Source organism: Eptatretus burgeri, chromosome 1 (assembly GCF_056783735.1).
Source record: "Eptatretus burgeri isolate ZD-2024b chromosome 1, Ebu_testis_v1, whole genome shotgun sequence".
Lineage (NCBI taxonomy): Eukaryota > Metazoa > Chordata > Myxini > Myxiniformes > Myxinidae > Eptatretus > Eptatretus burgeri.
The window spans coordinates 114,385,692-114,398,494 of NC_140961.1; the positions used below are offsets into that span (position 1 = coordinate 114,385,692).

Here is a 12,803-nt window from a genome sequence, read left to right on the forward strand (position 1 = left end):
TCAATCCTGACAAATCCCACTCTCTCACTATGTCTCCACAAAAAGGTGATCAGGAACACCCCCCCCACCCCTCCCGCCCCCAATCTACTTTTCAACAATCCTCTTCAAGAAGTCCTCTCATTCAATCTTTTGGACCTCACTATCTGCCATGATCTTTCCTGGGAAAGCCACATTTCCAAGCTGGCCTCCAAAGCCAGTCGCCAATTTGGCGTCCTCCATCGCGCAAAGTCCTTCCTTGGCACACCTGAACTCCTGACCACATACAAAGCTTTCATCCACAGCTTGATGAAGTACTGCTCTCCCCTCTGGATTGGTGCTTTCCCCTCTCACGTTTCTTGGCTTCATGCTGTGGAAACCAAGGCATTTAAGATCATTGGTAGCTCATATGATGAGGCTGAGTCTTTGGGACTCTCACTCTCTCACCGCAGGCAGGTCAGTGGTCTTTCTGTCTTCTACCGTCTCCTCTACAGCCTCCCCACCCCCCCCCCTCTCTGTCTGCTATCTGTCCCTCTCATATTTCCGCAGGGCGCTCAAGGTCAGCCAGCAACCCCCTTCTGGTTAAACTACCAAAACAAAGAATCACTACTCACCTTCATTCATTCATTCCTCCCCCCCCCCCTTTGGAACAAACTCGCACTTGCTCTTCAATTCCACTCTTCCCTCCAGGTCTTCAAAACAGCTGTTCACCACCATCTCTTATCTTCCCCCTTCCAAAATCATGATCTTTTCTACCCCTGTTACTCCACCCCAAACCCACCTCCTTCAAATTCCCTGCTTCCCTTCGTGAAATTCCCTGTGATGTCCATCTTGTAAACTCCGTGTTCCCTGCCCCATTTCTTTCCCTTCCACAGATCTCCTAATGTCTCTGTTCCCCACTGTCTTGTCCTTCCCTCTCCCGCCACTCTTGTCTCATGCCCCCCTTGCTGTGTTGTGTGTTAGCTCTCATACGAGCCTCGACAATGTATTTAAGAAAATAAATAAAGGAACACCTTTTTTTTAGCAGTCAGAGCTGCTGCAAAGGTCAAGTCCGCAGTTTAAATTTTGAAATTTGGCTCAGGTGAAGAGATTCTCAAGCTTATCACATGTTGTTGTTGTTCGTCTTTCGGCTGCTCCCGTTAGGGGTCGCCACAGCGGATCATCCGTTATGATCCGCATACTGATTTGGCACAGGTTTTACGCTGGATGCCCTTCCTGACGCAACCCTGGTCGCCTCTTACGACACAGGGATAAGGATTGGGTTTCGCCATGATTCCGGTCTGCCCTACACCCTCTCATAACGCAGCCCAGCGCAGAGCTCCCATCCTCAAGCGATCCTCCAACCCAAGCCTCCAAGTAGCCGGATTACAGGCGCACGCCACTACGCCCGGTCAAGCTTATCACATGTGTGGAAGAAAAATAAAAGCACAAACAGAGACACTCAGAGTGTAAAACAATGTCCAAATTGGAGAAATTTACACTTTGTTTTAGCAGTCAAATGCTGCTTAGGTCAATTCCGCAGTTTAAATTTTGAAATTCGGCTGTGGTAAAGAGATTCTAGAACTTTCTCACATGTGCGGAAATGAAATAAAGCCATGAACAATGGTGTCTGTGGAAATTCATAAGCACCATGAGGTACACAGCGATTTGTAGGTATGAAGATCAGGCATTCAATGATATGAGTGGGGAAATTGAAAAGAAAACAAAATTTGAATACTTTATTGTTAAGAAAGTATTGCGGCCTGTTCCAAGGCAAGGCATTGGTGAGCAGGCCAAAAGAAATGGCAAATGAAGACCACAGTGAGCACAGAGGACTGACAAAGGGGTTGACCAAGGATGAAGCCTTCATAAAGGATAAGTAAATATAGCTGTTAATTATCTTCAAAGTGGGTGTTTAAGTTAACCCAAACACTCATGGCCCACTCGCTCAGGGTGACGGAGCACGAACCACTCGCTCAGGGTGATGGAGCATGAACCATTCGGTCACGGTGACGGAGCATGGACCACTCGTTAAGGATGACGGAGTACGAACCACTCGCTCAGGGTGATGGAGCATGAACCACTCGCTCAGGGTGATGGAGCACGAACCACTCACTCATGGTAATGGGGCATGAACCACTCGCTCAGGGTGATGTTGCGCGAACCACTCGCTCAGGGTGACGGAGCACGAACCACTCACTCAGTGTGATGGAGCACAAACCACTCACTCAGGGTGACGAAGCACAAGCCACTCGCTCTGAATGACCACATCCCCCCCAACCCTAACCCTCCCCCAACCACCCACCTTTATATCTCCTTTATTCTTTTCTTGTAATTCAAAATCAGATAATTATAAGGAAAGCATATATAATAAAACAAGATTACAAACATTGAACAAAATCTTCTTTCGCAGCAGTCTGATGGTTTGTGATTTTGAAACTCAGTCAACATATTTTATTCAAAACAAAGAGGGAAGAGCAATTAGAGTATATAGAGATGATTATATTATGATATTAATAAAATAATAAATATAACATTTACCTCCAGAAGATTGAGTGTCATGTCAGATTCCTCCAGAAGATTAAGTTGTGTGTTTGGTTCATCCAGACAGGTGTTTAAACTGAAAATAATAACAATAATAATAATAATAATAATGAGTCAACACTCAAGAGAGATATTGACAGAGACATAGAAACAGAGGGAGAGAGAGACAGAGAGAGACAAAGACAGAGACAGAGACACACACAGACACAGAGACACACACATACAAACACAAACACACACGCACACACACATACACATATAAACACACATATACACACAAATACACACGCATACACACACAAACACACATGTGCACACACATACACACACATGCAAGCACACAGACACACACACACACAGAGACAGAGGGATAATTTCTCATCTTCAACTCAACTCATTCAAGGTCAGAAGACGTGAGAGAACTTCTTTCCAGCCAACAACAAGATCAAATGAGCTAAGATCCTCATCCTCTTAATGATGACGTCATAAAAACGAATATGCCGTCATTGTGATGTATCAGGTTTGTGATAAATTATCTGTGCTAATGCCCGGCTTGATTCCCGCAAACAAAATTCAAACAGCTTGTCTAGTTTCGGAGATAATGGTATAGGCGATTTCCATTAGCGGCGATATTATGACATCAACTTTTTTTCGAGGAAGAATTTCCAAAATCAGAGATGGTTACTACCTGTGCGTGGGCTTTCTGCATACACCTGGCAAGGTTCACGAAGATCCGATGAAAACTCTGGGTTGTGAAACAAAAAAATTTCAAAAAATAGGAATGACGTCAAAAAAAAATGATATGACGTCATAGTGATGTATCCCGTGTGCAGTAATTCATCTCTGCTAATGCCCTGTTCGATTCCCGTAAACAGAATTCAAAAATCTTGCCTGGTTTCGGAGATAATTTTTTAGGTGATTTCCATTAGCGGAGATATTTTGACGTCATAACTTTTTTTCTAGGAGGAATTTTCAAAATCGGAGATGGTTACTGTCTGCGCAGGGTATTTTTACATATATATTCCAAGTTTCAGGAAGTTTTGATGAAAACTGTAGGCTGTGAAACAAAAAAGTCCACAAGAAGAAGATAAAGAACAACAACGTGAGTAAGACTTAGAGATCCTCCACAAGGATCTAAATATGTCATTCGATTCTCTTCTGAACGATTGAATGTCTTTAAGGAAGTCATTCATTTTTTGCCACTCGTCGTGATATGCAAACGCCTCGTGTTCCAGATCAGTTATCAATGATGTTCTTATTGGGAACAACCGATTAGAAAAAGACATACAATAAGTATTGGTTGTGTCGTGATTTAATTCTGTATAAAACAACAAATAATGAATATATAAAATTCAATATAAAACAAGGATCTCACCTTTCATCTTGTGAAAACGATTGATCTGCAAGGTTGTAGTAATAATCTGAACACTCCATATTCGAAATAAAACACACTCGGCAAGTTGGTTTCAATAGACAAGTTGATGACGTCAATGAAATAGGAAAACAATGGGGTTTTTTTTGGGGTGTGTCTCACATAGGAAATGAGTCGCATTTTTGCTTCGGGCGAGGGAACTTGGCTGACTCCAGACTGACTCAAATTAAAACAGCTTGCTTTGAATGATTTTGAGCATTTCTGCAAAACAAAGACACTTGAACCAAGTTCCAAGTTATTCTTTGTGAATATACTCGATGAAAATGAATGTTATAAGAAAATTAAGTTATTCCTTAAGGTCGAACATGGACAAATATTCGTTGGTTCGCTCTTTGAGTGGAATGAAAATAATAAAGGAAAGAAGTGCTTTAATCAGTAAGCCTCAATCTTTCATTGCCTCAATTTTACATTTGCTTGTTTGGGAGGGTGAGGAAAGGAGTCTCAATTTTACATTTGCTTGTATGGGAGGGAAGGGGATAGGTGGAGCGAAAATGAGTCTCCTATTTTGGGCTTTTGGGGCTTCGATCAGAAGGTTTTTCCCTTTTCCCCATTCATTTGAATGGGCATCCCAGAAACCCCATTTATCATCTATTCACGTTTTGAGACAAAGAAATAAATCAATACATAATAGTATAAACAAAAAGTGTAATCCTTTTCACTTTATTTTAAATAAAATGAAATAGCACTTGGGAATAAAAATACATCCAAGAACACCAAAACCCATGGAAACAATAGCAAAAATCTCCGTAGCAACAGCAAACATCCCTTGAGTGCTACTGTAAGCAGGAACAAAAGCCATGCCAACCAGAAAGCAAAATAAAAGGCTGTAAGAGATGAACTTGAGCTCCTCATTTTGTGTTTGTTTTTGGGCTTTGATAGCCAGGACAAGGGAAATGATTGCTAAAAGTATCAGATAAACAATTGCACATACTGCCCATGCTCTTGATTGCGCAATGCATTCCCAAACAATGACTCCAATTCGAACCTCAAAATTCTTATTCACCCGAATATTTCCCAAAACTGCCCAAGCCACACAGAAAGCAAATTGTGGCACAGGTGAAAGGGCAATCAAGGTGTGCAAAGTTTTCATCCATGCTGTTGTAAATCTGTATTGTAATCCATCTGTGGTGCAAGAAACCTTCATAGTAGTGATTTTTCTTTATAAACAAGCAGTTAATAATAAATACTGAACTTGCTGCTACATTGCAGTTTTGATTTATGAAGTTGGAAATAAATAATGTAGACTACAAAACTTTAAAATTTGCACACAACATTCCTTCAAAATTAATTACATGTTAATAAAACTTTATCTACAAATGGTGCATGAAAGGATAACACTGAACAACAAAAATTTTTTACTGGAGATGTGTAAAGTGATTTAGACTAATTTGGGTACGCTGATTTCAAAAATCATAACCGTTTTGCTGTATCACGTCAGGATTTTCAGTAACAGAAATATTCCCATTGCCGAGAAGTCAGGATTTCAATGAAATTTACAAAAATTCATTTATTCATTTATTTCATCATGAATGCTTCAAAATTATAGAAATTACAGAAAAACTCCACTAGAATGTAATTAAAAATGCTTTAGGCATTTGGCTTTGCGTTTGTGCTGCTCTGTGTCAGTTTCACGATGCAGGAACCAGCAGAAATCGCCCATCATGTTCGGGTTGTGCCGCCCTTGGTAACGCGTCTCCATGAGTGAAATTGCTCGCCGTGCTCGTCCGAGACTGCTCCCAAGTTGTCAGGGAAGAAGTTCAGGTGCTGGTGTAGGAAATGGATTTTCAGGGACATCCTGGAGCCAAGTTTCCTGAAGGACTCCAGCAGCTGCTGCACTATTTCTTCATAGTTGTCCGCGCGCTCGTTCCCCAAGAACTTGTCCGTCACAGATTTGAAGCTCCTCCACGCTGCCAGCTCTTTGGGGTTTAGAGTTGTTGGAAAAGTTTCGTCCTTCATAATCTGTCGGATTTGCGGTCCAACAAAGACACCAGCCTTGATCTTGGCCTCCGACAAGGTGTTGCCAAACTTTTCCTTGAGGTATAAAAACCCACGCCCATTCAGATCCATTGCCCGTACAAAACTTTTCATCAAGCCGAGCTTTATGTGGAGTGGTGGAAGGAAAACCTTGGCTGGGTCGACAAGGGCGACATGCTTCACGTTGTGTCGACCAGGTACATGCTCTTTTTGCTCTTCCCAATCTTTCTTCGTCCAGTGATTCTTGTCGTCTCTGCTATCCCAGAGACAAAGGAAGCACATGTATTTCATGTAGCCTGACTGCAGCCCTAACAACAGCGCCACCACTTTCAAGTCTCCGCAGATGTGCCAGTTGAAGTCATTGTACTTGATGGAATCAAGCAGCTGCCGCATAGTCTCATAGGTCTCTGTCATGCCGAACGCGTGAGCCAGTGGGACTGATGGTTTCTCGTTGCCATTGTGGAGCAAAACAGCCTTCAAGCTGTTCTTCCCCGAGTCGATGAAGAGGCGCCAGTCTGCAGGATCGTGATCACACCCAAGTTCTTTCAACAGACCGTTGATGTCACTGCAGAATGTCATCGTGTCTTCCATCTCAAAGAACTCAGCCATGTCTCTGTGACGTGCTCTGAACAAGGATATCTTGGTGTTAGGATCAAGTAGATTCCACTGCTGCAGCCTTGATCCAAGCAGCTCTGCCTTCGCCTTTGACAGCGAGAGATCTCTTACAAGATCATTTAAGTCTCCCTGGTTCAGAAGGTGTGATTCTTGAGTGTCGGGTTCAAAAGGTTCATCATCACCATCCTCTTCACCACTGCTTACAGCTATGTTCTGATCAGCTGGAGGTGTTGGAACGGGCTTCTCGTCATCATGAGGCACAGGTTTACGAGCAGAGACGCAGTCAGCGTACTTGATGTGACCTTTAGTCTTCTTGTTGAAGCCGGCGATGCTTGTGCAGCAGAAATAACAATCATCATGATGATTCTGCGGCTCACGCCATATCATGGGCACCGCAAATGGCATGCTCGCGCGCTTGCCCACCAACCACTGAGTCAAGGTTGTGTGACAGCTTGTGCAGCAGATGTGTGGTGCCCAGCTCTGTTCTTGGTCCCCCACCTTACACCCGAAGTAGTGAAAGTAGGCGGCCTTCATTTTCACTGCTGTAGATATACTTCGCTGTTGATCTTTTTTGGTATACCGACCACAGACATAACAGAAGTTGTCAGGATGATTGGTACAGGAACGCCTACACATCTTTATCTGAAAGAAAGAAATATAACACAAGTTAACAACAATTGTACGAAATAGACATGTTAAAGACATATGTAAATTTCATTGAAATCCTGACTTCTAGGCAATGGGAATATTTCTGTTCCTGAAAATCCTGACGTGATACAGCAAAACGGTTATGATTTTTGAAATCAGCGTCCCCAAATTAGTCTTAATCACTTTACACATCTCCAGTAAAAAAATTTTTTTGAAATTTGTTGTTCAGTGTAATTCATCAAGTTTACAGTGCCTTCAGAAAGTATTGACACCCCTCAACTTTTGTCACATTTTGTCTGAATTTACCTGAATTCTGAAGCCTGAATTTACAATGGATTAAATTTAAATTGTTACCAATCTACGCAAAATATCCCAGAATGACAGAGAAAAGATATTTTTAGAATTTTTTACAAATTAATTAAATACGAAAATCTGACATGCCTTGTGTCAATAAGTATTTAACCCCCTGAGTCAATACTTTGAAGAAGCACCTTTGGCAGCAATTACAGCTTCAAGTCTTCTTGGATATGTCTGTATCAGCTTTGCACATCTGGATTTGAGGATTTTCTCCCATTCTTCCTTGCAGATTTCCTCAAGCTCTGTCAAGTTGGATAGGGATCGTCAGTGAACAGCAATCTTCAAGTCTTTCCACAGATTCTCAATTGGATTCAAGTCTGGGCTTTGACTGAGCCACTCAAGGACTTTCACATTCTTGTTCTGAAGGCATTCCAGTGTTGCTTTGGTTGTATGGTTGGGTTATTGTCGTTTTGGAACATAAATCTTTGCCGCAGTCTGAGGTCTTTTGCACTCTGAAGCAGGTTCTCCTCAAGGATTTGTCTGAATTTGGCTCCATTTATTGTTCCCTCTTCTATCCTTACAAGTCTCCCTATCCCTGCTGCTGAAAATCATCCCCTTAGCATGATGCTGCCCACCACCATGCTTCAGGGGTAGGGTCTTTAGGAAAACAGCTTCAGGAAGATTCTGGGTAGTTCCATATTCTTTCCATTTCCTTGTGATGGAGCTCACTGTGCTCTTGGGAACTTCCAACACTCTAGAAATTTTTAATACCCTTCCCCAGATCTATGCCTCCTCACAATTCGATCTCAAAATTCTACGGACAGTTAAGTGGACTTCATGGTCAAGCTTCTGCTGTGGCATACACTGTAAACTGTGGCCCTTTTATAGAAAGGTGTGTTTCTTTCTAAATCATCTCCAATCAATTGAATGGGCCACAGGTTGACTCCAATGAAGTTGTAGAGACATCTCAAGGATGACAAAAGAAAATTGGATGCACCTGAGCTCAATTTTGAGTGTCATAGCAAAGGGGTTGAATACTTATTGACATAAGACATATCAGCTTTTCATTTTTCATGATTTTTTAATAATTTCCAAAAACATGTTTTCACTTTGTCATTATGGGGTATTTCATGTAGATCAGTGACAAAAATGTTTTAATCCATCTTAAATTCAGGCTGCAACACAACAAAATATGATAAAAGTCAAGGGGTGTGAATACATTCTCAAGGCACTGTATAATCCATACAGTTCAATCAAATTTTTGGGATGCAACATAAATGCCATCTTTCAAAATACATCTTTCAACCTGATTTTCCAACTTGTTGAAAACATTCTACCGTTGCTGCCGAGTAATTTCATGAATTGCATTTGTAATTGGAGCCATAAGTTCATCCAAAGAATGTGGTTTTGAGAAATAAACAACAGTTTTACATACCACCATAAAAATGTAGTCCAATGGGGACCGGTGAGGTGAACAAGTTGGCCAAACAATTAGTCCACATCTACTCACCCACTTCTCCGGGAGGACATCATTCAAGAACATAGTGAGTTGTGTCAAAAGGGAGGGTTTGACGCAGTAATGTGTCCCATTTCTCAAAGTTGCAATATTCACTCGCTTAAGCAAACTCATGTTTCTCCTTTTCAAACTGGAACACATTACTTTGTCAAACACCTCCCTTTAGACCCTACTACCCTGTGGACTTTTGACACAACTAACCTGCCTCCGAGATGGAGACACAGAATTTACCCAATGTTTCAACGTTCTTTGAAGATTTACATGAAAGGTACTATAAATAATAAAATACTGTTACGGGCCGGTGCGTCGGCCGCCAACCGACTGCGCTGAATGGAGCCACCAGTCGAGTCGGCCCAACCGATCGCCCGAAATATAGATCGCCGCCCGGAAAACTCCGAGCGACGGGTCCTTGTACAAGAACCGAAATACGCCAATTGGCAGATCACGTGGGGTAGGGTCGATTGCCAATCTTCAATGTACCTAAATACCCACATGATCCAACTACCGGGGTATTCCACACTCGACAGATCTCGGACGGAACAAACCGCCGAGGCGAGCATGTCCCATGCGCGATTCCGAATGGCTTAATCGCCGAGAACCGTCGGTCCAAATGTCCCCTTTTTACGGCAAATTAACGGCTAACTCCCAACACACAAAATGCTCAGTCAATGAAAGAATCGACGCGACGAGCTGAAAACATTTAACAATTGGGGTATTTATTAATAATAATGGGGAACTAGGGAAGCACGTAAGAGCAGAACTATTCCGACTATACAAAATGCAATGCAAACATTGCATTACACGAAGCACTTAACAATTTCCTTCTTATTAGACGGGCCCACAGACACACGCATGCACACACACACCCAAGAAATGGTGGCTGAGGCCTTTAATAACGAGCTCCAGCTCGGAGGACAGGTGAGCTGAAACCCAGAACCTATCTTGAACCTCTCCACCTCGTGTGGGCTTCAAGTTGTTCGGACCCGGGCTCCAGCGAGAGCGAGCTGGATCCAATCGCCGTGAGCCGTGATCCTTCCCGAGCTCCCGCGAATCCTCCCGTGCTTCTCAACACGTGCTGGTGAGACGAGGCACCGATCCTTCCCATCGATGCGTCACTTCCCCAAGGAACCACCTCCAAGAAGAGGTCGATGAGTCGCACCAAGCCGGGAACCAAAATGGACAACAAAGAGCTCCACGAACCAAGAAGAAGAAGAAGAAGAAGAAGAAGAAGAAGAAGAAGAAGAAGAAGAAGAAGAAGAAGAAGAAGAAGAAGAAGAAGAAGAAGAAGAAGAAGAAGAAGAAGAAGAAGAAGAAGAAGAAGAAGAAGAAGAAGAAGAAGAAGAAGAAGAAGAAGAAGAAGAAGAAGAAGAAGAAGAAGAAGAAGAAGAAGAAGAAGAAGAAGAAGAAGAAGCCACTCACAGCTCGAGTCAAGCGACCAGCTCAACTCTCTTCCAATCAAAGCAGCTCGAAGCAAAAAGCTCTCCCGAGCCAAGAAGAAGCCGAAGCTCACTGAACCACCAAAGCAAAAAGCCTCCAAAAAGCCTCCTCCCGAGCCAGGCCTCAGCCGAAGCTCACTGAGCCAGCCGAAGCAAAAAGCTTCTGAAGGCCTCAACCCTAACCCAAGCCAAACAGGACCCGAAGGTCTGCTGAACGACTACCCTCGACTCCCTTTTCCAACTCTGCACACGAACCAAGAAAGGATCTGCTCTTATCCTTCTCCCGCCCTTCCCCCGCTGCCGGTGTGACTCATGACTTTTGCCCTCATGCTCCATCCCCCTCTCAACCACGGGTGGGAGGGACTTGTTGACATCATGAATCACGGGATGGCAGGGTTCTTCTTCCTCTTCGCAGAAGAGGAAGGGACGTCTCCATTGTTTCATTCCCTAACTATTAAATCGATCCACAGCACATAAAATCGATTTCTAAACATTTAACCAATGGAAGGTGAGCTATCTAGGGAACAAGCACTTATCGACATAGCTGACTAAAGGAACCTGTATGTTGTGTGCAATCGAATTCCAAATTCGTAACAATACGATGATGTCAAATGAGACTGCCTGTTCTCATAAATACAGTATTTTCTTGAGCTGTGTGCATCTTGCTTTTACAGTATCAATCAGGAAGAAAGCGCAAATATGTTGCGTCTTGTTCCACCCAATGTTTCAACGATCTTTGAAGATTTATATGAAAGGTATTATACATAATAAAATACGATGCTGTTAAATGAGACTGCCTGTTCTCTGAAACACACTGTTTATTCTCTTGAAATGTGTGTTTGGTGCTTTTACAGTGTCAATCATGAAGAAAATGCAGATATGTTGCCTCTTGTTCCAAACAGTCATCAGAGATGACCCCAACTAATTAATTATTTTTCTCTCTGACTGAAACAAACAGATAAGAGTTAGGATTTATTTATTAAATGACAATACTATAAACTCCGGTACCTCCTTAGGTATTCACACGTCTGTTATATTATATGAATAATTGTGGGTGGATGTGTGTTTTAACAGGAAAGAAGCATTCAGATGATTCAAGACCCCTCACTCTCTCACTCAAACAAACATTGTATTATAAGATATGTTGTATATATTTTAATGGGGAATATATTGTATGTTTTTTGAAGGATAAATTATATTTGTCTTGCTTATAATTATTTAATTTTAAACAAGTCTGAAGACGACAATGGTTCGCGAGAGGTATTTGACGATGTAGATTGTTTCAGACGTCAAGGATGCGACAATGTGATAATTTTGACCAAGTTATAAAAATGATAAACATGATGTGGTGCGAGTGACAGGAGTAGGGTGAATATACTGATTCTGGCTCACTTTTCCCCATGTAAGTGAATGGGGGATTTTCAGCGATTCATATTTTTTCCCCTAAAAAGTAAACCCCCTTTTTATCCCAAGGTATATTTATTTGTCTCCCCTTTTAACCACGGGGCACTCTATTCAAATAACCAATGCAACAAGATAAAGATTTGTTCAAGTAGAAAAGTAGTAATGTGAGTTGTTAAAGGTGATTCTGAAGAAATATCTGAAACATGTAAGCCGAGGGACACTCTTTTTCAAATAACCAATGCATATTGTTGAGCTCACTCATTGAACCTATAAAGATTTGTTCATTCTCAAATTCTTTCAATAGTTTCATTTTTTTTGCACAATAATCCCCATCTAAAATATTTAAAAACAAAACATTTGAATCTTTATATTTTTTAAGATACCCCTTTTGTGCCATTATGAAATGATATACTTCTCTTAATGATCTCATCTGACCACTTCCTGCGCCTCAGATTATTTTTGCATAAGCCACGCCCACTTTTCATAAGCCCCGCCCACTTTTTCTAAGCCCCGCTCACTTTTCACGAGATATTTTAATAAGCCACGCCCACTTTTCCTAAGCCCCGCCCACTTTTACTAAGCCCCGCCTGCTCTTACATCATTTCCAGTTTATCCCTGACTCAAAGAAATCACGAGAAAATTCTACAATGTTATGGTTTTGAAAAATTTCCGAACGAAGGCTTGCCTGGGCTTGCCCAGGGAATTTCCAAAGGAAACCACCCCCACCGGTCTTTCTCTCTAAAAGTTTCAATCCAGACTCTATTTTTTTTTAAAATTTTGACAATGGAGTGCTGTACTGTTCTTGAGTGGGATGAGCTTGCTTGCAGATTGACTATTTGTATGGAAATAAACCTTCAAGTTGAGGAACTGGATTCAAACCTCTTATCTGTTGAGGTAAGATTTTTATTTTCCTATTTTCAGTTCCTTTTAAGCAGACTCATTTAATAATTAAATAACTTAATTAATACATTATTATTTTCTC

General features: G+C 41.8%; 1 protein-coding gene across 1 annotated transcript in view; it reads right to left on the bottom strand.

The window, feature by feature from the left end:
* Positions 1-4,586: 4,586 nt before the first annotated feature.
* The window catches only part of LOC147035219 (extracellular calcium-sensing receptor-like), an 83,896-nt gene continuing 75,679 nt past the window's right edge, over positions 4,587-12,803 (bottom strand). The window contains exon 8 of the mRNA XM_085864343.1: positions 4,587-5,053. Within this exon, the coding sequence (XP_085720469.1) occupies positions 4,587-5,053 (467 nt within the window). The remainder of the gene's footprint in view (positions 5,054-12,803) is intronic.